General features: G+C 48.3%; 10 protein-coding genes across 10 annotated transcripts; 3 read left to right on the top strand and 7 right to left on the bottom strand.

Annotated features, from left to right (window-relative positions):
- Positions 1–301: 301 nt before the first annotated feature.
- On the bottom strand, positions 302–2,245 carry F5891DRAFT_222564 (uncharacterized protein). The gene is made up of 13 exons (XM_041370976.1): positions 2,047–2,245; positions 1,960–1,992; positions 1,889–1,908; positions 1,820–1,834; positions 1,729–1,767; positions 1,644–1,672; positions 1,571–1,584; positions 1,490–1,522; positions 1,279–1,338; positions 1,073–1,213; positions 792–1,020; positions 693–741; positions 302–640 (listed from the first exon to the last, which is right to left on the bottom strand). The coding sequence occupies exons 1-13, from the start codon at positions 2,099–2,101 to the stop codon at positions 425–427; spliced, it is 933 nt and encodes a 310-aa protein (XP_041233588.1). The 5' UTR covers positions 2,102–2,245; the 3' UTR covers positions 302–424.
- Positions 2,246–3,287: 1,042 nt separating this feature from the next.
- F5891DRAFT_998264 (uncharacterized protein) lies at positions 3,288–4,334 on the bottom strand (the record flags this gene model as incomplete). The annotated part of the gene is given in 7 exon segments (XM_041378483.1): positions 3,288–3,313; positions 3,370–3,573; positions 3,623–3,680; positions 3,833–3,883; positions 3,986–4,109; positions 4,236–4,240; positions 4,258–4,334. 4 exon segments carry the CDS (start codon positions 3,881–3,883, stop codon positions 3,288–3,290), a joined length of 339 nt encoding a protein of 112 aa, XP_041233587.1. The 5' UTR covers positions 3,986–4,109; positions 4,236–4,240; positions 4,258–4,334.
- Positions 4,335–5,363: 1,029 nt separating this feature from the next.
- F5891DRAFT_222503 (uncharacterized protein) lies at positions 5,364–7,488 on the bottom strand. The gene is made up of 8 exons (XM_041370975.1): positions 6,890–7,488; positions 6,802–6,834; positions 6,579–6,751; positions 6,450–6,532; positions 6,183–6,392; positions 5,990–6,125; positions 5,854–5,940; positions 5,364–5,577 (listed from the first exon to the last, which is right to left on the bottom strand). The coding sequence occupies exons 1-8, from the start codon at positions 7,040–7,042 to the stop codon at positions 5,571–5,573; spliced, it is 882 nt and encodes a 293-aa protein (XP_041233586.1). The 5' UTR covers positions 7,043–7,488; the 3' UTR covers positions 5,364–5,570.
- A 236-nt stretch (positions 7,489–7,724) lies between these two features.
- F5891DRAFT_222445 (uncharacterized protein) lies at positions 7,725–8,729 on the bottom strand. The gene is made up of 3 exons (XM_041370974.1): positions 8,252–8,729; positions 7,836–8,198; positions 7,725–7,776 (listed from the first exon to the last, which is right to left on the bottom strand). Exons 1-2 carry the CDS (start codon positions 8,562–8,564, stop codon positions 8,032–8,034), a joined length of 480 nt encoding a protein of 159 aa, XP_041233585.1. The 5' UTR covers positions 8,565–8,729; the 3' UTR covers positions 7,725–7,776; positions 7,836–8,031.
- Positions 8,641–8,910, bottom strand: F5891DRAFT_1181031 (uncharacterized protein; the record flags this gene model as incomplete). Its single annotated transcript, XM_041366002.1, has 2 exons — positions 8,641–8,778; positions 8,842–8,910. 2 exons carry the CDS (start codon positions 8,908–8,910, stop codon positions 8,641–8,643), a joined length of 207 nt encoding a protein of 68 aa, XP_041233584.1.
- A 519-nt stretch (positions 8,911–9,429) lies between these two features.
- Positions 9,430–11,618, bottom strand: F5891DRAFT_974597 (uncharacterized protein; the record flags this gene model as incomplete). The annotated part of the gene is made up of 9 exons (XM_041376468.1): positions 9,430–9,461; positions 9,631–9,666; positions 9,804–9,945; positions 9,996–10,116; positions 10,149–10,214; positions 10,565–10,645; positions 10,784–10,952; positions 11,123–11,170; positions 11,474–11,618. 9 exons carry the CDS (start codon positions 11,616–11,618, stop codon positions 9,430–9,432), a joined length of 840 nt encoding a protein of 279 aa, XP_041233583.1.
- A 796-nt stretch (positions 11,619–12,414) lies between these two features.
- On the top strand, positions 12,415–13,983 carry F5891DRAFT_222417 (kinase-like domain-containing protein). Its single transcript, XM_041370973.1, has 6 exons — positions 12,415–12,802; positions 12,861–12,947; positions 13,010–13,315; positions 13,365–13,490; positions 13,546–13,654; positions 13,706–13,983. The coding sequence occupies exons 1-6, from the start codon at positions 12,593–12,595 to the stop codon at positions 13,861–13,863; spliced, it is 996 nt and encodes a 331-aa protein (XP_041233582.1). The 5' UTR covers positions 12,415–12,592; the 3' UTR covers positions 13,864–13,983.
- A 1,287-nt stretch (positions 13,984–15,270) lies between these two features.
- F5891DRAFT_1099314 (SecY subunit domain-containing protein) lies at positions 15,271–17,196 on the top strand. Its single transcript, XM_041363555.1, has 6 exons — positions 15,271–15,332; positions 15,390–15,457; positions 15,523–15,802; positions 15,854–16,476; positions 16,530–16,917; positions 16,982–17,196. Exons 1-6 carry the CDS (start codon positions 15,323–15,325, stop codon positions 17,044–17,046), a joined length of 1,434 nt encoding a protein of 477 aa, XP_041233581.1. The 5' UTR covers positions 15,271–15,322; the 3' UTR covers positions 17,047–17,196.
- Positions 17,197–17,906: 710 nt separating this feature from the next.
- F5891DRAFT_939495 (kinase-like domain-containing protein) lies at positions 17,907–18,854 on the bottom strand (the record flags this gene model as incomplete). The annotated part of the gene is made up of 5 exons (XM_041374229.1): positions 17,907–18,053; positions 18,115–18,224; positions 18,281–18,596; positions 18,659–18,745; positions 18,804–18,854. The coding sequence occupies 5 exons, from the start codon at positions 18,852–18,854 to the stop codon at positions 17,907–17,909; spliced, it is 711 nt and encodes a 236-aa protein (XP_041233580.1).
- A 3,429-nt stretch (positions 18,855–22,283) lies between these two features.
- Positions 22,284–22,579, top strand: F5891DRAFT_998205 (uncharacterized protein; the record flags this gene model as incomplete). Its single annotated transcript, XM_041378482.1, is given in 3 exon segments — positions 22,284–22,338; positions 22,352–22,353; positions 22,397–22,579. Coding segments are annotated over 3 exon segments (184 nt in total), but the record flags the coding sequence as incomplete, so codon positions are not given.
- Positions 22,580–22,598: the final 19 nt, after the last annotated feature.

Below are 22,598 nucleotides of genomic sequence, written 5' to 3'. Positions count from 1 at the left end.
TGTTACAAATAATCTTGTGTAAAATACATCTGTCTCTTGGTTCACATACATCTTTCAGTATCAATCTACTGTTTGTTCCATATCTCCCGGGACCCAGGCGGTAGTGGAATTGGCATGGGTATTCAAAGGTTTGTTGTAGCTGATTTCAGCAGATCGAGTACGCCACGTTGCTACTCAAAGCGCGCCATCCGACCATAGACAGAGTACTAAAGGAAGGTCTCCGTACCAACATTCTCTCCTTCTCTTCGAACCCAAATGTCTATGGACACGAAGCGAGGTTCCCCCAACATAATCGACCCGACGCGAAGACTGCACTTGGGTTCAAAGCGCTCAGGTTGATTGATTGCTGGTAACCCGTCGTGGGTGGTACCAAGACGTGGCCGAGGACATAGTAAACAAATATAGAATGGAAAATAGTACATAGTTACACGCAAGAAATATTGTCAGGATCTATACAGAATTCCATCTCGTGCTGCTCCAATGGCGGTGGCGAAGTCCAACAGACGCAATCCTCGAATGTTGTACTGACATGCACACAGCTATCGTTGGCATGCGTTTCCCAAATGCTGATGATAAGACGTGGCACGATAATAAATGGCGCAGTATTCGAGAACAACAGTATGACATTCATCACTTCCGTCTGTGCATGCCTGCATTAGAGCAGACCTCTTTAGAATCATGGGAGACCATACCGAAAGGTTGGCCCACAATATCGCCGAGAAGATTTGAACTGCCAGATTCCTAGCACGACTCGATGAATCAGAGAACGCAACAAACGAAGGGGGACTTACAGGACAAAGTATATGACATGGTATCGGACGATCAAGACTATATAGGTGTTTGGTTTCATTCGAAGCTCCTTCCGTTCTTTCAAATGCTTCACCAGGAGGGTAATGGCGAGAACAACCAGCAAAACATCATAGCATAAGACGGGGATGGAAGTATATATCGCTAGCATGGGTCCGACGTGGAAGAAAGCCGTGCAGTACTTGATGTTTGAGGTTATTGCTATTTCTTGTACTACGCACCAAAAAATCAGCTTGCAGAGAATTCGATTGAAGTAGAGACTCACTTGAGATCGCTGAGGGTCGACTCCACAAAAATACATCCACCGCTATATAGAGCGCGACGATAGGTATAAGCAAGCCCATTAGAACATACAGTATGGGCTTGGATTGGTTGTATAGGGCATATAGACGCCAGATGAGAATGACTGCAAATGCGAAATGGGTACGTGTAATGAAGTAAGAAGGATGTATGCATATGTCCGTGACTTACCTTTCGTCAAGCAAGAGTATGCAGAGAAACCCCATTGCATGAACAGAAACACACCATAACCTATTTCAATTTCACCATGAGCAAAGCTAGTTTCAGTTGAATGCGATATACTCACAACTAAACAAGCGGTCAACAACAGATCAGCTGTCAAACGAAATTCTGCGTACGGCTGAATCTTAGTCAACCTAGAATTCTCTAAAGAAAGACAGACTCACTGCCTCAGGTATATAAACTAGACCTCCCCCTAGCGCTAGTCAGTTAATTACGGTGCAGTCGGCACTACGTCACGTACAGGTGGCGGAAAACCTAGAAGTCAGCGTCAACATACAATGTATCAACCGGAGGATACAACAACCGCGACGTACATTACAACCGAAATACCGAAATATCGAACCTGACATAGCAACAAAAATGGGAAACCATGAAGCACTTTGGCAGGGTGGAGCTCACAGCAAGGTATAGATACGTCATCACTGACCGCTGTCTTTCCTGCGTATCTAGTCAGTTCCGGATCTTGGTATCATTAAGGATCAACTCTAACCCAAACAAACTTGACCTATGATGATATGATCATGAGTACTCGACGAAGACAAAACGAGCTTCTCGGTACCTCTTTCTCGAGTTGAAGTACTAGATAACATTACGGTCAACAGCACTGCAAGATTCATGGAAGCTACTGACTGTATTCATAGGATATCATGGTGATGACAGCAACTGGAAAACAACGGAATTCAGCGCAATGGTTCATTTCCGACAAAATTAACGAACCTGATATGTTGTTATTCCAGTAAAGAGCATAGAGAGATGCTTCTAGTTCTGACATGTGGCAAACTGTGAAGATCAAATTGGAAATTCAAAGAATGAGGGAATGGGCTGATGGGCTGATGGTCACCAACGTATAATACTTATAGGGCAGGCTAAATCTCGTTAACTCCTAAGGGTTGGTGACTTGCTGTGTCCTAATGAAAATAGTACGACATCGTGTCGAGCTTGTGACGCCGCACTTTCCATTTGATGTCACGAATCACTGTACTGGATAATTCACCACCAGCGACAAGGTCCAATGGGAAGGTCGTCAATATATCGATGATCACACGGCTGACAACTGAAAGGGTCACCCTGCGTCACCGGAGGTTATTACTGTTGATTGGATTGTCCGACCCTCCAAGTTGCTTAGGTGCCAAGGACGGTGCTTATCTACCCCAACATGTGCTGGAAATTATTGAGTGCACGATCCGAGATCAAACCTAGCAGCAAGTGAAGCGTTTGCAGGCACTTTAGATGTTGATGTCCGTATGGTAAAGTGAGGAGTCCGATGTCTTGAATAAAATAACTTGAGGCAATCACGTGAGAAAGTCATACAATTTCGGTAGCAATATGACGTTGAGGACTCAGACAAGAACATACACTTGGCCAAGGTGGAGAAAAGTGCATTGCTCTCTTGTGATCACGCTCCCCTACAGTCTCGCCACAAACTTCGATCATACTCCTATACTTCATATGTATCCAGTGCGATAACCAGATTATGCTTGATTATGGCTAGGACTCACTGATGCATGTCCGATGCATCACAACACAGAATGGTGCTCATGCAATCATCAATTCAATAGTGCGTCATCCGAGTTATGTGCATAATGGTGAAACAATGCAGGTGTGATAGCAAAAGAATACAATCGAAAGCAGACGTGACTTACAGTAACAGCAACGAGGAGATAAGAGCGAGAGCAGATGAATTGTAGCATTTAAGTGGTAGGACTACCGGCTGCGGAATCTGTCACGGACGATGGACTGGACCAGTAACCTCAGCAACAATCTGTTTGACTTCATATAGAAAACTCGTCAGGGTTGAAACTGCAGTGCCGAGAATAGTACATAACATGTGGAGGAGGCATCGGAAACAACTACACCGCTCAGGAGTTAGAGCTGGCGTGTTTGGTATAGTACACAACACGAGCGCATAGCAAGAGGAAAGACGCATCAAAAAACAGGAAGCTTGGCCCGAACATCATCTACTTCTTTTCTGTCAAGTCCTTCGCTGCAGGCTTTTGGTAAACTTCGACTTCCAGGTTCACAACGAGAAGAGGGACGTACACAAGCGATTTTCAAGGATGAACTCAAGAACCTTCTTTCCCAGTTCCTCTCCGTGGTAGCCTTGACGACAGATCTCTTTCGCTCCTTTCTCCACTGCGACAGCCGTCGGAGAATTCAAATAGTAGTCCACGGCAGACTCGACGAGCTCCGAGCCCTCCAACTTGTTCAGGAGAAATGCAGAGTACTCGAGGACGATAATGGTGGCTGCTTCCTGTCATTAGGACTACAACCGGTCGTGTGGGGAGGAACTAACCGATGCCAGTCTGAATCATTCTGTTCGCAGTAGAAGTGAACAGTGAACTTTTCACAGCCTATTGCACACTCGTATAGTGCCGGGAATCAATGCGGAGGGAAACCAACCTACCAAGGGCTGGAGGACGCGGATAATACCATCTCGGCGGGTTGCGGCCTAGCGACAGGTTGAAAGTATGGGTATCAGAATCGACTCCACAGAGGAAAGTACTTGCCCCCTGCAGGAAAGGAATGTCAGAATTATGAGGCGGAAAATTGGCATTTGATTAATAACAGGGACGCACATTCTATTTGATTGACGTGACAGTCGTGAATAATCAATCACCAGATTGTAGACAATGACTGCTATGCTCAGGTAACTTACAAACTGTCAGGGGTTGGAACCAGATGAGCATCACTATATATTGGCGAATACCATTCATGGACGTACGAGCTAGATAAGATTGTCTGTCAGTGGAGTAATATGATGTAAGACAGATATGATCAACGCACATTCTGCGAACACGTGATGAAGACAAGAGATTATCTGGCTAAAATCACTGACAATTGAAATACACTTACACCCTACAGATCGACAGAGTCAGTCGAAATGATTGAGACATTGAATGCTTCGCATTATGAAGGTCAAACGACTCACATTCTGCACAGGACACGAAAATATGCAAGATGAATGAACATGGAAAATAAGTCATCAGGGAGGGATACTCAACGAACTAAGCATTATATGAGCAATGATGATTCGACTCATCTGACGGAATAGAGCGCGCTTACATTAGGCTATGAAAACGAGTGAACATCATTACATTATTCGGCACCATCTCAATACAAGATATGATCAAGACACGCACCACCTGCCAAAAAAATAGTAAGATGTAAGACGTGTCCACATGAGTTGCAGACAGAAAACTATCAAGGCACTTACTTCCTGTCAACAGGTAAGGAGCAGCGATTGTCAGCATGGGTTGAGGATGAGAAACCATCAAAAGTACACACATTCTGTCAACAGGCAAGCAGCAGCGAGGGATGGGGATCATGAGCATGGGTCGAGGACTACAAACCATCAAGGCACTTACATTCTGTCAACAGGCGAGCAGCAGCGAGGGATGGGGATCATGAGCATGGGTCGAGGACTACAAACCATCAAGGCACTTACCCGCTGTCAACAGGCGAGCAGCAGCGAGGGATGGGGATCATGAGCATGGGTCGAGGACTACAAACCATCAAGGCACTTACGTCCTGTCAACAGGCGAGCAGCAGCGAGGGATGGGGATCATGAGCATGGGTCGAGGACTACAAACCATCAAGGCACTTACCCACTGTCAACAGGCGAGCAGCAGCGAGGGATGGGGATCATGAGCATGGGTCGAGGACTACAAACCATCAAGGCACTTACCCGCTGTCAACAGGCGAGCAGCAGCGAGGGATGGGGATCATGAGCATGGGTCGAGGACTACAAACCATCAAGGCACTTACATTCTGTCAACAGGCGAGCAGCAGCGAGGGATGGGGATCATGAGCATGGGTCGAGGACTACAAACCATCAAGGCACTTACCCACTGTCAACAGGCGAGCAGCAGCGAGGGATGGGGATCATGAGCATGGGTCGAGGACTACAAACCATCAAGGCACTTACCCGCTGTCAACAGGCGAGCAGCAGCGAGGGATGGGGATCATGAGCATGGGTCGAGGACTACAAACCATCAAGGCACTTACGTCCTGTCAACAGGCGAGCAGCAGCGAGGGATGGGGATCATGAGCATGGGTCGAGGACTACAAACCATCAAGGCACTTACCCACTGTCAACAGGCGAGCAGCAGCGAGGGATGGGGATCATGAGCATGGGTCGAGGACTACAAACCATCAAGGCACTTACCCGCTGTCAACAGGCGAGCAGCAGCGAGGGATGGGGATCATGAGCATGGGTCGAGGACTACAAACCATCAAGGCACTTACGTCCTGTCAACAGGCGAGCAGCAGCGAGGGATGGGGATCATGAGCATGGGTCGAGGACTACAAACCATCAAGGCACTTACCCACTGTCAACAGGCGAGCAGCAGTAAGGCATCAGCATTGTTCTCGCGTAGCTTCGTAAGCCATGATCTTACCAGCTGTCATCAATAAACAACTACAATCAAGGAAAACATATCAGAATTGTCAACAGTTTCAGCGCCTCGATATTTACCATCCGTGAGCATCATTACCAGGGAATCGTCAGATTGAATCAATCTTTGTCTTACTTTGAGATGTGGAAACCACTTAGCAATGCTATACTGACAACTTTTATCATCGATTTGCTTGTGTGCGCGATCAACGGTTGTTCTAGATGATGTTGAAACAAAAATACGTGACTTGCAAATATGAGACTCACGCGATGGCGCACTTGATGCAAAGCTCCATGTTCGATTTTTGTGTCGAAAACAAGCACAGCCGCAATTCTTCATTATCCAGTGCGAGAGTGGTGCTTTCCAGTAGAGTGTCGCAGTTTGTATTCGTTTTGTTCATATCTAGGACGGTTGCTAATGTCAACTTTGACATGGGACAAATCAATCTAAACCACTCACTCTGCAAGCGTACATGGGACTTGGGACGCGCACGGTTTTCAGGGTTGTATAACCGATCCAAGACACCTGTCTTGGCGAACAGTTCCTCAACACGTTCGGCAATCCTCTTTGAGCGCTCTTCGCCCGACACCCCTTGTAGTTGCTTCTTGATTTCACCATACGCGACTGGACGCAGAGCTTCGAACTTGGTGAACACCGCGATAACAGGAACTAAAGATCAATCATTCAGTCCCAGCACGGCAATTGACGATGAAGTTGCAAGCTCACCGTGCCCGGTTTCGCACTCCTGGAAAAACTTCTCTTCTGACCGCTGGAATGTTCGCCAATGGTCGTCCATCGGAATACAATACCTGATGGCAATCAAAAAGCGCGGAACGTCGGAAGGGGGCTGCTTACCATATAGCGTGAATTCGGTCCTCTAATTTCGTCGCATGTGCGCGTTCTGATATAAATTTCTTCATGCTTTCAAACTCTTCTTCAGACCCCGCTTCGAAACCGCGAGAGTCATGAAAGACAAAATCGGGACTACTTTTGAATACCATCTCATTCGTGATGTCGTGATTTCCACGCTGAACATCCGTCAGCGCATGTATGCCCACAGGGCAAATGATACACACACCTTGATCGAGGAATTCACGATGGTAGTATCGATCTACCCACAATCGATCAGCGATACACGAGTCCATGGCATAGATCATCACCCGCACCTTGTTTCCTTTCGTATCATAAATTTCTGGTTGATCCGTGGTGTTGCAGACCTTCTGAAGGATGGTCGTTTTGCCTGCGTTTGCTCTCCCCATGATCAGAACTCGAAAGCGCCCGATTCTTTCTCTGAGGTCCTGGGCTTCGATGGTTGCCATTGGGAGATCTTGATGTGCGTCCTGAGGAAGAGGTAATTTGGTTTATCGCGAAAGCTGTACTGCGGTACAGAACGAGGTCGTGGCGAAATATGGCAGTGAACGAACACGAAGCAAGGGTTCTTATGGCTTGTGGTACAACAGCTACACACGGCGTCTATCTCTTATCTATCTCCCTGCAAAAGACCACTGATTATACCGGCACCGGTACCGTTACCCTCGTATAGACAACGAAGTTGCAACTGTTCAATCGTTCGTACGATAAGTTGAAAGCACGATGATTACACAACAAATGACGCCAAATAATGAGAACATTGATAGGGATATGAACTATGATGAATGATCAGAATACGACGGACATGACAGAATTTCGCTCTTCCCTATACCCGTCTAGCTGAGAGCAGTGATATCAGAAATCTGGTAGGTGAGCTCGATCTTCTAAATGGTTGATCGATGATCCTTGAGACGTCTGAGAGCAAACGAGAGCATGTCGGTATGTGAGACAGCCTTTGGAATGGGTGACATCCCGTGCTGCTCGACAGGGTCTGCACGTATGGAGTTTTCCCGGAAGATGGTGGTTCTGGGTATGAACTGAGGGGCAATTAGGTGCCGTGTGTGTTGGCTGAACTCCAATGTTCGTTGGTACTGAGGGAAAGGCAGACATAGCGAGCCGCAGGAGCTTATGTGTTCATAGATAGCTCGGGGCAGGTTTGATACACGTTCGCGGATGAGTCCGGCTGTCCATCATACTTTTATAAATTGGCGCATATATTGTCGGGTATCAAAGAAGACGTACCGGTCATCATACACAAAGACTCTCAGGGCTGGCGTGCATATCACTGGATTATGATGAAATCCGCCCCAAAAACCCTTGGATATCCACTGATGAGCACAATATTTACGGACAAACTTCTTGCAGCCTCAAGAGTACTTCGTAGTGTGCGCCACCGTTTGACTCAGCCCTCCTTCTACTCTTCCCCCATTGCTGGTCCCTACTGTGATGAGTGATGTCGTTTAGGCTGGCTCCTTATCGGTTCATAGCGAGCTCCCTGGTGTCTTTTAATGGTATTGAGATCGCATTGAGAGCATATAGCTCCAACTGTCGTGATGTAAGTGATGAAGTACGTGACCCTGCATCTCGAACATACAAAACAGCATGCTTTGGCAAGAACACGATCAGTATAAGGACTCGCGGTGCAAGCCAAGACTCACTAGTTTGAAAGATATGTATGACTGTATGCCTTGGATCCAGCCATTTCGAAAAACGTCGACAACATTGCGAGACATAGCGCTGAATGCCGGCACATAGCCGTGAAGCTCGAAGATCATATTGCGCATCCTTTTCTAGAGCTGGACGTGAAAGGTAGAGCTCGACAGCGGGGAATGTGGATACCCTCAAGCGAAGGTGTGAACTGCAGTAGGAATCTGGGTTGTGCGACTGCTTCTGTGCTGAGCTCGGTGTCTTCGTCATATGGACCGGCTGTTTGCGTCCACAAGACAAACGTAAGGGAGTGACGAAGATCATTATGCTTCACGTGCGTAAAAAAAAATCATCCGTAAGGACACACTCATCCACTAGGGATGCGAGAACACCGTTGTCATTAGGGTGTGGTAGCGGTAGATCTGGGGATGGAGATCGTTGGGGAATCACATGTTGGGGAAGTGAGATGGGAGGGCGGACCATCTATCGCTGTGCCGGGAATGTCTTCAGGGGTGTCGCAATCTGCAAAATGGTTCTCCTGTATGGATAAATTGAAATCATAAGTTATTGTAGTTAAAAGCACACGAACAGCAAAACGAACCTCTATACCAGGATCATGATCCGGTTCATCCTGCTGGACAGGTTGTGGGTCCCGATACCATGCTAGCATGTATCCTTTTCTCTTTCAGAGAACACGTCCCCTTCGTATTGGGACCTCTACATGCCGTCTCCATATTTAATGAGGTACTTGGTGCAGTTGGCACTTGTACGATCTCTCGCAATCGCAGTGATATTTTTTGATGTTACTGAGTCTGTAAAACAGTGTGGAGTCATGGTGTGTCGACAAAGGTATGTCTTGCCGACACGAGACGCTGACAGAACGCAGGTCACAGATAACTGAGATAAGTTCTGTGCAACATGTGCTCTGCCTGCGTTTCGCGTGGTGGAGTAATGATAGAGACGATAAATGAGATGACAAAATTCAAACATCGAGTCACATGACAAGTATTCAATCATCCTCAATTTCAATTTCGTCACTCGACCCCCTGAACAAATACCTCCACCGAAATCTCCAACATCAATGTAACGCCCGAGGAGAAACAGTTTATAGTCTACTTTTTGTTGACATGCATCAAGTAGGCCAGACAAGGAGCAGCCCTTCTTGCGGAAATCGGAACCCGGCGCCTCCTCAAGCCTCAGCAACCGTCACTGTACCAAGCCCTGTTCAAATATATGTAGCGCACACCAAGAGACTTGAATGATAGTCATTTGGAGATGTCACCCGAACCAAGAGAGGAATAAGTAACACTCGCTCATTTGTAATTCCTTATCATTCTCACTCGGCGTCTCCGTTCTCGCACTCTTGGTTGAACTCAGAGCAGTCACCCACCACGTACAAAGTAGAAATCAATAGACACAGTACATACTGTAGACAGATAATAAGCAAGAAAAAATGATAAACAAACAACCAAAAATCGCATCTCGTGAACTTGTGTCAAGGTAGAGGTAGCCTATGCTGCCCCAGGATCTTCAACTCGATCCATTCACTTTACAACAGCTGACTATTGGTTTCACTGATAAACCCGTATGAAGCGCTGTAACCTTGGTCACCAATGTCGTGAGGGTCATTCCCAGGTTCACATTTCAGGTTCACTCCCGCTTTCGCAGTACAGATCTCGGTGGGGCCAGCTGCGAGAGCCCAATCCTGGCATTTCAGTGAGTGTGCATGCACTGCTGCAATAGACAGTTACTTACGGCCGATGCACTATATGAGCAGCTATTCCACGTTCCCGGATTCGCAACAGAAGGGTAATAGCACGCGAAAGTATCGCCTGAGCACGTCCAGTAGTTAAGACATGCATTCTCTTGCTCAATACTGATTTACTCGTAATCGCAATTAGGACAGACCTCGCAATTTGCACTAATTCCAGTGCCAAGCGCGCGGAGCAAGGAAACGGCCAGTACAAAGTTGCACTGGAATGTTAATTGTTAGATCTAGCAGCGAAGGGATAGGGCAATGAAAACGTACACGGTGTAGTTGTTTCAATTTCCTAGTAAATTTTTGGCTGGACAGTCGCTCTTATATGCAAGCTGCTTCAGGCACGACTGGAGATGCGGTGAGATCCCATAAATCTCGCGTTCGATGTCATATGATCTGCGATGTGGGCCTGCTCAAAAGACATCAGTGAGGTTATTTCCAAAGCAATCTATTACCCATACTTGCTCACCTACAAAGTTTTATCACACCGTTTCACATAAATTTCCGATGTCCACAAGGCAGATATGCAGCAACTACACAACCGGCACCGACAAGGCCAGCGAACCGGTGGCCACCAACTTGAGCGATGGCACCCACAAAGTTTTGCCTCGCCGTTTCACATGCATTTCCAGTGTCCGAAAAGCAACTACACAGCCAACAAGACCAACCTGCCGGTGACGGTTAACTTGAACATGGAATATGATTTAGAAATACTCACATGGACTAGAATTTGCAAGTCAAGTCACCGAAACAGTCGTTTGCTCATAAGCGTGATCAGACTGACGAAGTTTTTTTTCCAGGAAGAGAGAAGTCGTCTTCGTCGTCCTGCTCGCCCTCGTCAACTGAACGGTCCTTGAACTCCAAGTTGGAGGCTGAGAGTTCGATAATCTCAGAAAATGCGGGATTTAATCTGTCTGTGTGAAGTCTATGCAAACTAGATGCAGACTTGCGTCCTGTTAATGTATTGCTCGGATTCAGAAAGTGGCAGCGCCGAGTCAGTGAAAATACTCACCACAAAAGATGGGCAGACATCACCGTACGTAGGCCATGAAAATTCGACGGGAGAGCAGGGCAAGCCGCGGTAAATGGTGATCGTGTTTTCTTACGCTGGACCGCGACTCACGGTGGAGACACTGGAAGTGGAGAGCCATGCTTCCCGAAGTTCCCGTACCTAATAGCAAAAGGTTTCACGGTTTTCGCCGGCCCGGGTCAGCCGCAACCTCTTGTCTTTATCGTTACAGCTTCTGGTTCGTCGCTCGCTGCATCTCGACCACCTCCCGCATCACTTGTGATTTCAGATCGAGAGCTTGCAGGTGAACCGTGACGGGGCGCCTGTTGTGTCAGTATCCTTCGTATGTTTGTTTTTTCTCGCGTGTCACGGTGTATGCTAATCTTAGTTCAAAAGCATTTTGAACCTACTGCTCTACATGTATCAACCTTGTTGTGTATCAGCCGAAACCGAAATATAACTCACTGACTTGGTCACTTTCATACTCGCAATCGCGACCTCCCTGGGACCACACGGTGATCGACATGTCCGCACAAGCCCCAACATGTAAACTTTGAATCTGAATCATCAACCTTTCAAACGCTGTCTTTTCATTCCATGACTCTGTCATGCTGTCGTCCAAAGGTGTAGTTCATGCATCACTCCGATCTTTCTGCTAACATACATTTATACTTTTAAATGTCAATACCGCTGCCGCGCAGACTATCTTGAGCGACCGACTCCACGGCTAGGGACATCAACTTTACATTCATGAGATAAGTATATGGAGAATAATGTACAGGTTCTTCCGAAGATACCCATTCGTGGTCCACGCTAATAAATGAATATTCAGAAGAAGTAAAGCACCTACAACAGCATGCCTTACAGCGGTTAGCGCTTGACCAGAATGTTCGGTGCTAGGACCGTTCACGCTCTAGACTTGGACATGCACATTTCTGCGGCATTGCATTGTTTTGATATCGTGAATGTTATTGACCACTCGGCAGCTGGCAGGGATGTGCACCGACGCTTGGTGCTCAACTGTGGCCACAACTTACCTTCTAATTGTTCCAAAGCGCACATATCCATGACCTCCCCCATTTTGATTGAAAGTGTCATTATCTGGTCGTCATGATTACCCTGTGGGTGTTTTCAGACAATTCACAAATCGACGCTCCACCACTCATTGATATTATTTAAAGCGTACTGTGGTCCTACCAAGGGAACTCTTAAATACGCTCGTCGAATTGCTCCTTGACGTTTCCGTACCCTTCTCCTCATTGTTATATGTCAGGCAAGGTCACTGAAATGTCGATAGCTCAATCTTCTTCTTCTTCTCAACCTTATTTTACCGCTGTATCCAACGCGTCCGCTATACAGTCTATCGTTGCAGATGCTGGAATCGCGAATCCTCGCTCAGAGCCCCCCGATCTTCAAACCCCTTTTGCTTCGGAGCCGGCCGACCTTCCAGCCGACCCTCCAGCGCCTGCTCACGTCTCCACGCACTCCGGCCCAACAGAGGTGGTCCAAACTACGCCGGTGTCATGCACGTATGGCGCCTTTCGTGTTTGGTGCACGTTGGGAGAGGGCGCGTACGGCGTGGCGATGGGAGCTCAAGACGTAGCGTCTAATCGCTTGTTGTGTCTCAAAGTCTTTCCAAAGCACCATCTTGAGCGCAAAGCCAGGAAAGATGTTCTTCTGAACGAACTCGAAGCGTACAAGCGTCTTTCACGCGCTTTGCCGTATCCCGCGGCTAGTTTTCTCATGGGCCTCGAGATGTCGTTCCAGACCAGGGATAAAATATGTTTTGCAATGGTGCGTCCTCCTCCCCTGCAACCCGTTTCAGTCATCTGACTCCATCGGATGTCTCTAGGACCTGATGGCGAGCGACCTTTATAGTTATTTGCAACGTCATCCTACGTACTGCATCCGCAATTCTGGTAGGTGGGCTGCGCAAATGGTAAGCGGTCGTCTGTCCTGGTCTTTGACATCTCACGTCTTATGCCTCCTCCGACTTCAAAGACCCTTGGGATAAATGCTCTGCACGAGATGGGGATCATCCACCGGGACATCAAAGCCGCGAACATCCTGATCGATGCTCGAGAGAACGTACGCATCACCGACTTTGGCGTGAGTTATGTAGACAGAAACGAAGGACCCTTGGACCGACAGCGGAATTATTGTTCGCGAGAGGCGGGAACGACGCACACCATGGCACCGGAGGTTTTGTACAACGGATCCGACTACCGTCTTTTGAAGTACGGAGCACCCGCAGACTGGTGGTCGTTAGGCTGCGTCATCTACGAGCTTATTTCGAAGAAGCACAAGGCACGTTTTGAGTCTTTTTCGTTGCTATCTTACTGAATCATCTTGTCAGTCACTCTTTGTTACAAAGGACGACATACTTTCCTACGTTTCTTGGTGCTCCAGCCGCGACAGACCATCCAAACGGTTCCCTGCCTTTGAAGGATTACATGAAGCTCTTGTGGATTTGATCTCTGGGGTAAGCTTTTGTCTTGTTCGTTTTCCGGCACCGTCACTCACCTTCACCGTGGTAGCTGCTGCAACCCAACTCGTCATCGCGGTTTGGGTTCGCTGAGGTCGTGAATCATAGATCGTTTTTGTCCAAAGACGGCACGTCAGAATTCTTAGACGCATACTCTCGCGGTGAGTTAAACCTGATTTGTCTGCGAACATCATGCTAAAAACGGATTGCAGCGCTTGATCGCAAAGCATTTCCATCTTCGCTGCCAGACTTACGATGTGGTCGAGAGACCAACGCAGCAGAAATCTGGTTTCGCCAACCTTCCTGGGAGAAACCACGCGTTCCGAATGTGGACTGGGTCAAGCCGGCGCTTCTTTCTCCGTTCTTATGATGGCCCTTCAGTCCAGTCGGTGTTTATTTAGTTTCGATAGCTTCACTGTTCACTATCACTATGTCTCCCTTCATTCTTCACCTTGTTACAAATAACTCTATGTAAAATGCACCGGTCTATTGGTTTCCTTTTTGGTTCACATAATACATCTTTTATTCACTGTTTGTTCCATATCTCCTAGGACCCAGGCGGTAGCTACTATCCCTTCCACTGCAATCGGCACCCCACAGAAGTCGGCAGTCACGCTTTTTCGCAGGGTTTGGTGTAACGGAATGTGACTACTTGTAACAAAAGCGTAACGTTTTCCTGCCAAAATGTGTGACCTGCCGACTTCCCTGGGGTGCCGATTGCACCGGAAGGGATAGTATAGTGGAATTGGCATGGGTATTCAAAGGTCTGAGTTTATAGTTGTAGCTGATTTCAGCAGATTGAGTACGCCACAAGTTGCTACTCAAAGCGCGCTATCCGAACGTTGACAAAGTACTAAAGGAAGGGGTCTCCGCACCAACATTTTTTTCCTCTTCGAACCCAAATTTCTACGATCACGAAGCGAGGCTCCTTCCACAGAATCGACCCGACGCGAAGACTGTACTTGGGTTCATGGCCCTCTTGATCAGTACAAGGAGTCGAATGAATTCTAGCTTTCCGAGCGTAGTTCAGCTTGAAGTGGTCGATCTGTATGTACAGACTTGTCGCAGGTTTCTGCATGGTAAGTGGGTGCATGAATGCTACCAGGTTAACGTATGTAGCCGGCCGTTCCAAAGTTTTTGCCGAATCCCGATGCTAGTACACCTCAACATTTTTGAAAGCGTTCAAATAGTAAGCACTGTATCAGACTGATAACCATCTCACCACTGGCCAGTTATGCTAATCTGCAAACTGCAATCCGGCCTTAACCCGGACAGCCTTCAACATTCAATATGAGCCCCATACTCTACGTCCTGAAGGTATCAACGCACAATTCAGCCCCAATCTCTCAAATGTCATCCACACGCCCGAGCCCTCGATCTTCTCGTCGCTGATATTGACACTGGTTGAGATCTTCGACAGTGGCAGTATTTAAGTGAGGACAGTTGGCCCTCCAGTTAACGCTGGATATCACCTGATCAATTTATCTGACTATGACGGTCCTGACGGTATGGTTATCACTATAAATGTATGTCTGAGCCTTTGGCAACGTAGTCTCGCATACACATATATGCAATAAGCAACACTTCGTAGTCGATGAGGGCGTGTCCAGATTTTGGAACTGCAAGACTGTGGCACTTGGAGGACAAATGGTGGTCGACTAAAGCTCAAGCAGCAGCTAGAGCCTAGAGCCTGAGGAGGTTGTTGTATCATGCATTTCAAGTATTTGTGACTATTTGTCATGTGCCACGTAAGGAGTTTCGGTTTGCATTAAGTCCTGCCAAATCACAAACTTCTTCTTCACTTGTCCGCTCCTGGACTTTAAGCTACGATGAGCGGTTGTAAGCCTCAAACAGAGCGTCTGTTAGTTGACTGTTACTGACTTTAGTTGCATACAGTTCGGTTTCTGAATCTCGTCCGACCATTCCTTCCACTCCTGCCAGAGGTTTCTTCACCTGATCGCAAAGTATGTCCCATACATGCGTCTGTAGGTCATAACATGCAAAACTCACCAGCTTCCTTCATTTTTAGGTTCCTTTCAACCAAAAACTGCTATGGACCGCTGTTACACTCCTCATTTTCTTGGTCTGCTCTCAAGTACCATTATATGGCATCATGTCTTCAGATTCGTCTGATCCTCTCTACTGGATGCGTGTCATCCTCGCTTCCAACCGTGGAACCCTCATGGAGCTCGGTATAAGTCCTATTGTTACATCCGGAATGATCATGCAACTATTGGCTGGCGCAAATTTGATCGAAGTCGACTTCAGCTTGAAGGAAGACCGGGCACTGTTTAGCGGTGCACAAAAATGTACGTGTCACTTGGCAACTTGCAAACCTTACTGACGGATGTTTGTTTCAGTGTTCGCTTTGATCATTTCACTTGGTCACGCTACCGTATACGTCTTGACGGGTCTTTACGGGCAACCAAGTGATCTCGGTGCCGGTGTTTGTCTTCTGCTCATCATTCAGCTTGTCGCTGCCGCCCTCATCGTTATTCTCCTCGATGAGCTTCTCCAGAAGGGCTACGGTCTTGGGTCCGGTATCTCCCTTTTCATCGCGACCAACATCTGCGAATCCATCATCTGGAAGGCCTTCTCACCTACAACTGTAAACACCGGTCGTGGCCCTGAGTTTGAAGGTGCCATCGTCGCGCTCTTCCACCTACTCTTCACGTGGAATGACAAGGGACGTGCTCTCCGCGAGGCGTTCTGGCGTGACAGACTCCCGAACATTATGAATCTCCTTGCGACTGTCATCGTGTTTGCCGCTGTCATCTATATGCAAGGCTTCCGCATTGAGATCCCCGTCAAGAGCAACAGATTCCGCGGTCAGCGCGGCAGCTACCCCGTCAAGCTGTTCTACACTAGCAACATGCCCATCATGCTCCAGAGCGCACTTGTATCAAACGTGTTCATTGTGTCACAAATGCTCGCAACGCGCTTCCCCTCTAACATCTTGGTCAAGATTCTTGGCATCTGGGAGGTTGGTTATTCCATGACTTGATGGTTTTAATTGTCACTAAAAGTATATCACAGCCTCTGGAGGACTCTCCCCAACTTCGCGCCGTAGGTGGTCTTGCATACTATATGTCACCCCCACACACCATCAAAGAAGCTTTCCTGGACCCAATCCACACATCCCTCTACATCACATTCGTAGTTTCTGCTTGCGCACTCTTCTCAAAAACCTGGATCGAAGTGTCTGGCAGTGGCCCACGCGAGATCGCTAAACAGCTCAAGGACCAACAAATGGTCATGGCTGGTCATCGTGAGGGTTCAATGTACAAGGAACTGAAGCGCGTTATTCCTACCGCTGCTGCATTCGGAGGCGCTATTCTGGGCTTGCTTTCTGTTGCTGCTGATCTCATGGGCGCTATCGGCAGTGGAACGGGTATTCTGATGGCTGTTACAATCATCTACAGTTGTGAGTACTTTTATCCTCCCCGAAAAGAACGTTCGCACTGACTGACGTACGCCTTGCGTTTCAGACTGGGAGATTGGTATCAAGGAGAGTGGAGGATCCGAAATGGCAGCGCTGAGCGACCTTATGTAGATACTGGAAGTGTAGCCGTTGTTGAGTCTACTTGAATACATGGACCTGATTCAGAACCTCACTGAGTGATGTTCATTGTCTCGACGACTCATTCCACAGCTGGAACATGGTATTGATGGAGCAGAAGCACCTGCGCCCACCGCACTCAAGTCTGCATGTCTGGTTTGGTACAAAGTAAATCACACCACGGGTTTGAGTGAATTGTCGAAACGAAGTAAGGCCGCCTTCCTGCCTGGAATCCATTAATAAAACAGTGACGCTCGATCAGAGCGGTTGAATTTGTCCCTTAGAAAACCAGAATCGATGTCAATGAGAGCCCTCTCTATTTCAAGTCTATATCGCAACTCCCTCGTGCGAGATCTCTGGTGTGGCCATTTTCTTCCGTTTGACTCTTGGGCACGGTAAGTCGGACCAAGAGGACCATAAACTAAAGTGCAATCTTCACGTCGGGTCGGTTCTGCGGGATACAACTATAAACTCAATCCTTTGAATACCTATGGCGATTTTATTACCGCCTGGGAGATATGGAACAAATAATGAATTGATACTGAGAGATGTATGCGAACCAAAAAAGGGAACGAAGGGACAGGTGCATTTTACATGAGATTATTTGTAAGAAGGAAGGGAGACGTAGTGACAGTGAACGGTGAGGCTATCGAAACGAAATGAGCACCGACTGGACTGAAGAGCCATCATAAGGAAGAAAAAAGCGTCGGATTGACCCAGTCCACATCCGGAACGCGCGATTCCTCCCAGGAAGGTTGGGGAAACCAGATCTCTGCTGTGCTGGTGTCTTGACCACGTTGTAAGTCTAGCAGCAAAGATCGAACTTCTTTGCGCTCAAGCGCTGCAATTCGTTTTTAGCATGATGTTCGCAAACGAATCAGGTTTAACTCACCGCGAGAGTATGCGTCTAAGAATTCTGACGTGCCGTCTTTGGACAAAAACGATCTATGATTCACAACCTCAGCAAATCCAAACCGCGATGACGGGATGGGTTGCAGCAGCTACCGCGGTGAAGGTGAGTGTGAGTACTGGTGCCGGAAAACGAACAAGACAAAAGCTTACCCCAGAGATCAAATCCGTAGTGTTTGGACCCAAATCTTCGAAGGCAGGGAATTGCTTGGATGGTTCGTCGCGGCTGGAGCACCAAGAAACATAGGAAAATATGTCGTCCTCTGTAACAAAGAGTGACTGACGAGATGATATCAGTAAGATAGCAGCAAAGGAAGACTCGAACGTGCCTTGTGCTTCTTCGAAACGAGCTCATAGATGACGCAGCCTAACGACCACCAGTCTACGGGTGCTCCGTACTCCGAAGGACGGGGGTCGGTTAAGTTGCGCAAAACCTCCGGTGCTATGGTGTGCGTCGTTCCCATCGCATCAGCAGAATAATTTCGCTGTCGGTCCAAGGGTCCTTCATCTTTGTTCACATAACTTAAGCCAAAGTCGGTGATGCGCACGTTCTCTCGAACGTCGATCAGGATGTTTCCAGCTTTGATGTCTCTGTGGATGATCCCTATCTCATGCAGAGCGTTGATCCCGAGAGTCTTCGAAGTCGGAGGAGACGTGAGACGTGACATGTCGAAGACCAGGAAAGACGACTGCTTACCATTTGCACAGCCCACCTGAGAGCATTGCGGGAGCAGTACGAAGGACGACGTTTCAGATAAATACACAGGTCGTTCGCCATCAGGTCCTAGAGACATCCGATGGAGTCAGATGACTGAAACGGGTCGCAGGGGAGGAGGACGCACCATTGCAAAACATATTTTATCTTTTGTCTGGAACGACATCTCGAACCCCATGAGAAATCTAGCCGCGGGACACGGCAACGCGCATGAAAGGCGCTTGTACGCTTCGAGTTCGTCCAGAATAATCTCTTTCGTGTGTTTGTGCTCAAGACGGTCCTTTGAAAAGACCTTGAGACACAACAAGCGATTCGGCGTTACGTCTTCAGCTCCCATCGCCACAGCGTACGCGCCCTGGCCCAACTTGCGCCAAACACGAAAGGGGCCATACGTGCATGACACCGGTGTAGGTTGGACCACCTCTGCTGGGCTGAGGTGCGTGAAGGTGAAACCGTGAGCTGCTGGAGGGTCGGCTGGAGGGTCGGCCGGCTCCGAGGCAGAAGGGTGTTGAAGATCGGGGAGCTCTGAGCGAGGATTCGCACTGCCAGCATCGACAATGGTAGACTGTACGGCGGGTGCGTTGAATGCAGCGCTAGAAGGTTCAGAAGAAGAAGATTGAGCTATCGACATTTCAGCGACCTTGGCCGACAGATAATGATGAGGAGAAGGGTACGGAAATGCGAAGAAGCGATTCAACGAGGGTATTTAAGAGTTTCTTGGTAGGACCACAACGCGCTTTAAATATTATCAATGAGTTGTAGAGCGTCGATTTGTGAATTGTCTGGAAACAACCACAGGGTAATCATGGCGACGAGCCACTATCGATCACGACGGGGGAGATCATTGAGATGTACGCTGTGGAACAATCAAAACACGTTGCGACCACAGTTGAGCACCAAGCATCGGCGCACATCCCTGCCAACTGCCGAGTGGTCAATAACACTCGCGATATCAAAACAATGCGATGCCGCAGAAATTCCAAGTCTAGAATGCGAGCGGTCTTAGCACCGAACATTCTAGTCAAACGCTGACCGCTGCGAAGCATACTGTTACAGGTGTTTTACTTCTTCTGAATATTTATTAATCAGCGTCGCAGGTCATCCAGAATGGATACTCTTGTCATGTCGGCCAGAGAGTGATAAGATGATCTAAAACGACTCTTGATCTGCGTCTGCGTACGAAATCGCCTCATGGTTTGAGGCGTGGTCGTGACTTCTGCCGCTGCTGTCTGTGTAGGAACCTGTGCAAAATTCTCGATGTGCAGAATAAACAATTCAATAAATTGGAAACAAACTTATTGAATTGTTTTGTTTGTCGTCTTCAGGTTGTTCAGATTTTCTTCCGCCTAAGTATGCATCATCATCATTCCTGTTCAACTGTCTGCTTGTTTTACAGGCATACACAGTGATGAGGGGGACAAGGATAAGCGGCGCTGGACTCACCAACTTTCTCTTATTGTGAATGTCAGAGATCTGGCCAGTCTGGGGCCAGTCTGGGGTCAAAAGTCTGGGGCGGAGTCTGGGGCCACAGTCTGGGGCGTTCGGCAAACGCGGCTGACCCGGGCTGACCCGAGCTGAGTTTGAATTGTTTTTGTCACGTGTTTGCTTTGTGACAATTCCAAAGCTGCCCGCCATCGCGCCTGCTGTCAGCAGTAGTGTGCCCGTCGTAGATGGCTGCCGACGCACCCGCCACTCTACCCACCACATGCAGTTGGCATGCTGTGTTCATTCTCTGACCAAAATGGACTATATCATGGTCGCTCATCGCCCATCTCTCCCGCCTGTCCTTCCTCCTTGCCCAACTTGTCTCTTATCCGCCCCCGCCCACATATTCTCCTCTCACTTCCTCTGCACTGCTCATTATCATGTCTTCCTTGCAACAGGCAGATGTTGCGTTTCTGGCCAGATTGTCTCTGCGCGAATCTGCAGTTGGCCTTGTCACCGATTGCACGAACTGTGGGGGTACAGTTCCAATCACCATATGTCAGAGCGATGTAAATGGGAACTCGGGGAAGCCCATGGCCAGGGTGCGTTATCCGCATGACTTATTGACCTTCATTAACCTTTCTTCCCAGCATCAATCATGTTCCTTCTTTCGCTGGTTCCCTCAACTTTTATTGCATCCAAACGTCATGGCCCTCCTCCCATCATCAAGTCGTTCCCCGAGTCTCACCAGTTCTCAGCTGGCACCTTCTACGTTTACGGGCGGCACTAGTGCTACTTCCGCCACTCAGTTCCCTTCGACGCAACCTCTTGGCTCAACTGGCAACGGCAAGAAGTCACGCAAGTGAGGCATCAAATGCAATGGTGCCTTTTGCCAACGAGTGAGTGCGTTGCGTTGCCCGCATGGGAAGTGCCTCACCCATTGTATCGAGGAGGCGGGAGGATGTCCAGTGCATCTCACTGAGACAGATAACCAGCAGCAGCCCCCCATCGCGCAGCAGGAGTGGAACTGGGACTATGATCAGGAGGACACTCTTACGCTCCCTGCTGAGGATGCTCTCACACTATCTGCTGAGCCCTACTGGCATGATGATGGAGTTCAGACGAACGACGGGCTGAGAGCACTTCAACGTGCACTTCAGTCCGTTGGCGCTGGACGCCCTGCTGTATTCCCATCATTTCATGATATTTTGATAGCTCCTGCACCATTGCAACCACCCGCGCTGACACCACAACCACCCGCGCCCACCACACAACCACCCGCGCCCACCACACAACCGCCCACGCTCACCACACAACCACCCGCGCCATCCCAGCGGTCTCATCTGTTCCCACACGCCTTCCCGGTCCATAAGCTGTTGAAGCCTCCGTGTGTAACTGATCAACTTGACCCAATGTGGACAGGTGACCTCAATGCGCATGCACGAGAGGAAATTGAGAGCAAGAGGGTGTCAGAACGTCGCAAGGAGATGGAACGAGCTTCCAGGCAGCACTTTGTCTTGTACTGGTTTGATGCTGTGAGTTGCTGCTTGGTTTCCCTCTCGCCACAATACTTACTGCTGATGTGTAGGACAACACGCCAGTATCGATGCAGTGGGCTGTTCACTGCCCATACACTTGTTTTATGTAGCACTTACTATTCATTGCTTTGTCTATATCCCACTGGCCATCACAGATTCCTCGCAGTTCAGGCAGTTAAAGAATTTCTTCAAGGGCATTTCTATCACGCTCGTCCACCGGTGAGTTCGAGAACATGACAGTCATAGTGCTGCCGCAGTCCGGTTCCGAACCTCGGTTCGAACCTGAACCTTTCCGAACCGGACGCATGGTCCGGTCCAAGGTTCGGCCAAGACTCAGAACCGAACCTTTCCAGAGGTTCGGGGTTCGGGCTGGTAGTGAATAGGTTCGAACGGGTTCGAACCTCTCAATTTTTGTAGGCTTTACACTTTTTTAAATGCTGATACAAGTCGTTGCCCACCGTTCGCAGTTCGTGAGTCTGTCGGTCTTCGTTCGAGCTCAAGCTATGCCGCAAGTTACCGTGTTCATCCTCGAGGGTCTCAGGTGGAGACCTGTCACTATTGGAGGTACGTCTTATTTCAGTTGTGATGATGCGATAATGGACGACCACCTTTCACTACAGGCTTTGCGCATCGCGCGACGATGCAGGTCGTGTGCGCGGTGATCACTGATCTCAAGTTTTTCACTTTTGGTTTTGGCCGCCGGTGAGTGGTATCGTTCATCTTTCCACCTTTTCTCATGCCTTACTTGAAAATACTAGAGTGTGTCCTGGTCAACATGTCGCGAATCGGTCCATCTTCATCAATACGGCTATTATTCTCTGGGCTTTCCGCCTTTCAGAGAATCCTGCAGCGAAGATTGACACGCTTGCAATCTCGAATACTGCAACCGTACATGCTGCTGCGTTTGAGATATGTTTAGAGAAGAGGATCGATGAGAATGTGATCAGGGAACTATGTGC

Source organism: Suillus fuscotomentosus, assembly GCF_016647785.1.
Source record: "Suillus fuscotomentosus strain FC203 chromosome Unknown F5891scaffold_2, whole genome shotgun sequence".
NCBI classification, from domain to species: domain Eukaryota; kingdom Fungi; phylum Basidiomycota; class Agaricomycetes; order Boletales; family Suillaceae; genus Suillus; species Suillus fuscotomentosus.
The sequence above is the reverse complement of the archived record's forward strand: the minus strand, read 5'-3'. Positions and strand labels throughout refer to the sequence as shown.

Coding starts and splice junctions, on each gene's coding strand:
- F5891DRAFT_222417 (XM_041370973.1), top strand. CDS start 12,593: ATGGGAGCTCAAGACGTAGCGTCTAATCGCTTGTTGTGTCTCAAAGTC. Junction 13,316..13,364: donor TTATTTCGAAGAAGCACAAG/GCACGTTTTGAG, acceptor TCATCTTGTCAG/TCACTCTTTGTTACAAAGGA. Junction 13,491..13,545: donor TTGTGGATTTGATCTCTGGG/GTAAGCTTTTGT, acceptor TCACCGTGGTAG/CTGCTGCAACCCAACTCGTC.
- F5891DRAFT_222564 (XM_041370976.1), bottom strand. CDS start 2,101: ATGTCAGAACTAGAAGCATCTCTCTATGCTCTTTACTGGAATAACAAC. Junction 1,339..1,489: donor TTATATACCTGAGGCAGTGA/GTCTGTCTTTCT, acceptor AAATTGAAATAG/GTTATGGTGTGTTTCTGTTC. Junction 641..692: donor TATTGTGGGCCAACCTTTCG/GTATGGTCTCCC, acceptor AGGCATGCACAG/ACGGAAGTGATGAATGTCAT.
- F5891DRAFT_1099314 (XM_041363555.1), top strand. Junction 15,458..15,522: donor TTTCTTCACCTGATCGCAAA/GTATGTCCCATA, acceptor CTTCATTTTTAG/GTTCCTTTCAACCAAAAACT. Junction 16,477..16,529: donor AGATTCTTGGCATCTGGGAG/GTTGGTTATTCC, acceptor AGTATATCACAG/CCTCTGGAGGACTCTCCCCA.
- F5891DRAFT_222503 (XM_041370975.1), bottom strand. CDS start 7,042: ATGGCAACCATCGAAGCCCAGGACCTCAGAGAAAGAATCGGGCGCTTT. Junction 6,752..6,801: donor TCGTGAATTCCTCGATCAAG/GTGTGTGTATCA, acceptor ACGGATGTTCAG/CGTGGAAATCACGACATCAC. Junction 6,533..6,578: donor GACCGAATTCACGCTATATG/GTAAGCAGCCCC, acceptor GATTGCCATCAG/GTATTGTATTCCGATGGACG.
- F5891DRAFT_222445 (XM_041370974.1), bottom strand. CDS start 8,564: ATGATCTTCGTCACTCCCTTACGTTTGTCTTGTGGACGCAAACAGCCG. Junction 8,199..8,251: donor CATACATATCTTTCAAACTA/GTGAGTCTTGGC, acceptor TTCTTGCCAAAG/CATGCTGTTTTGTATGTTCG.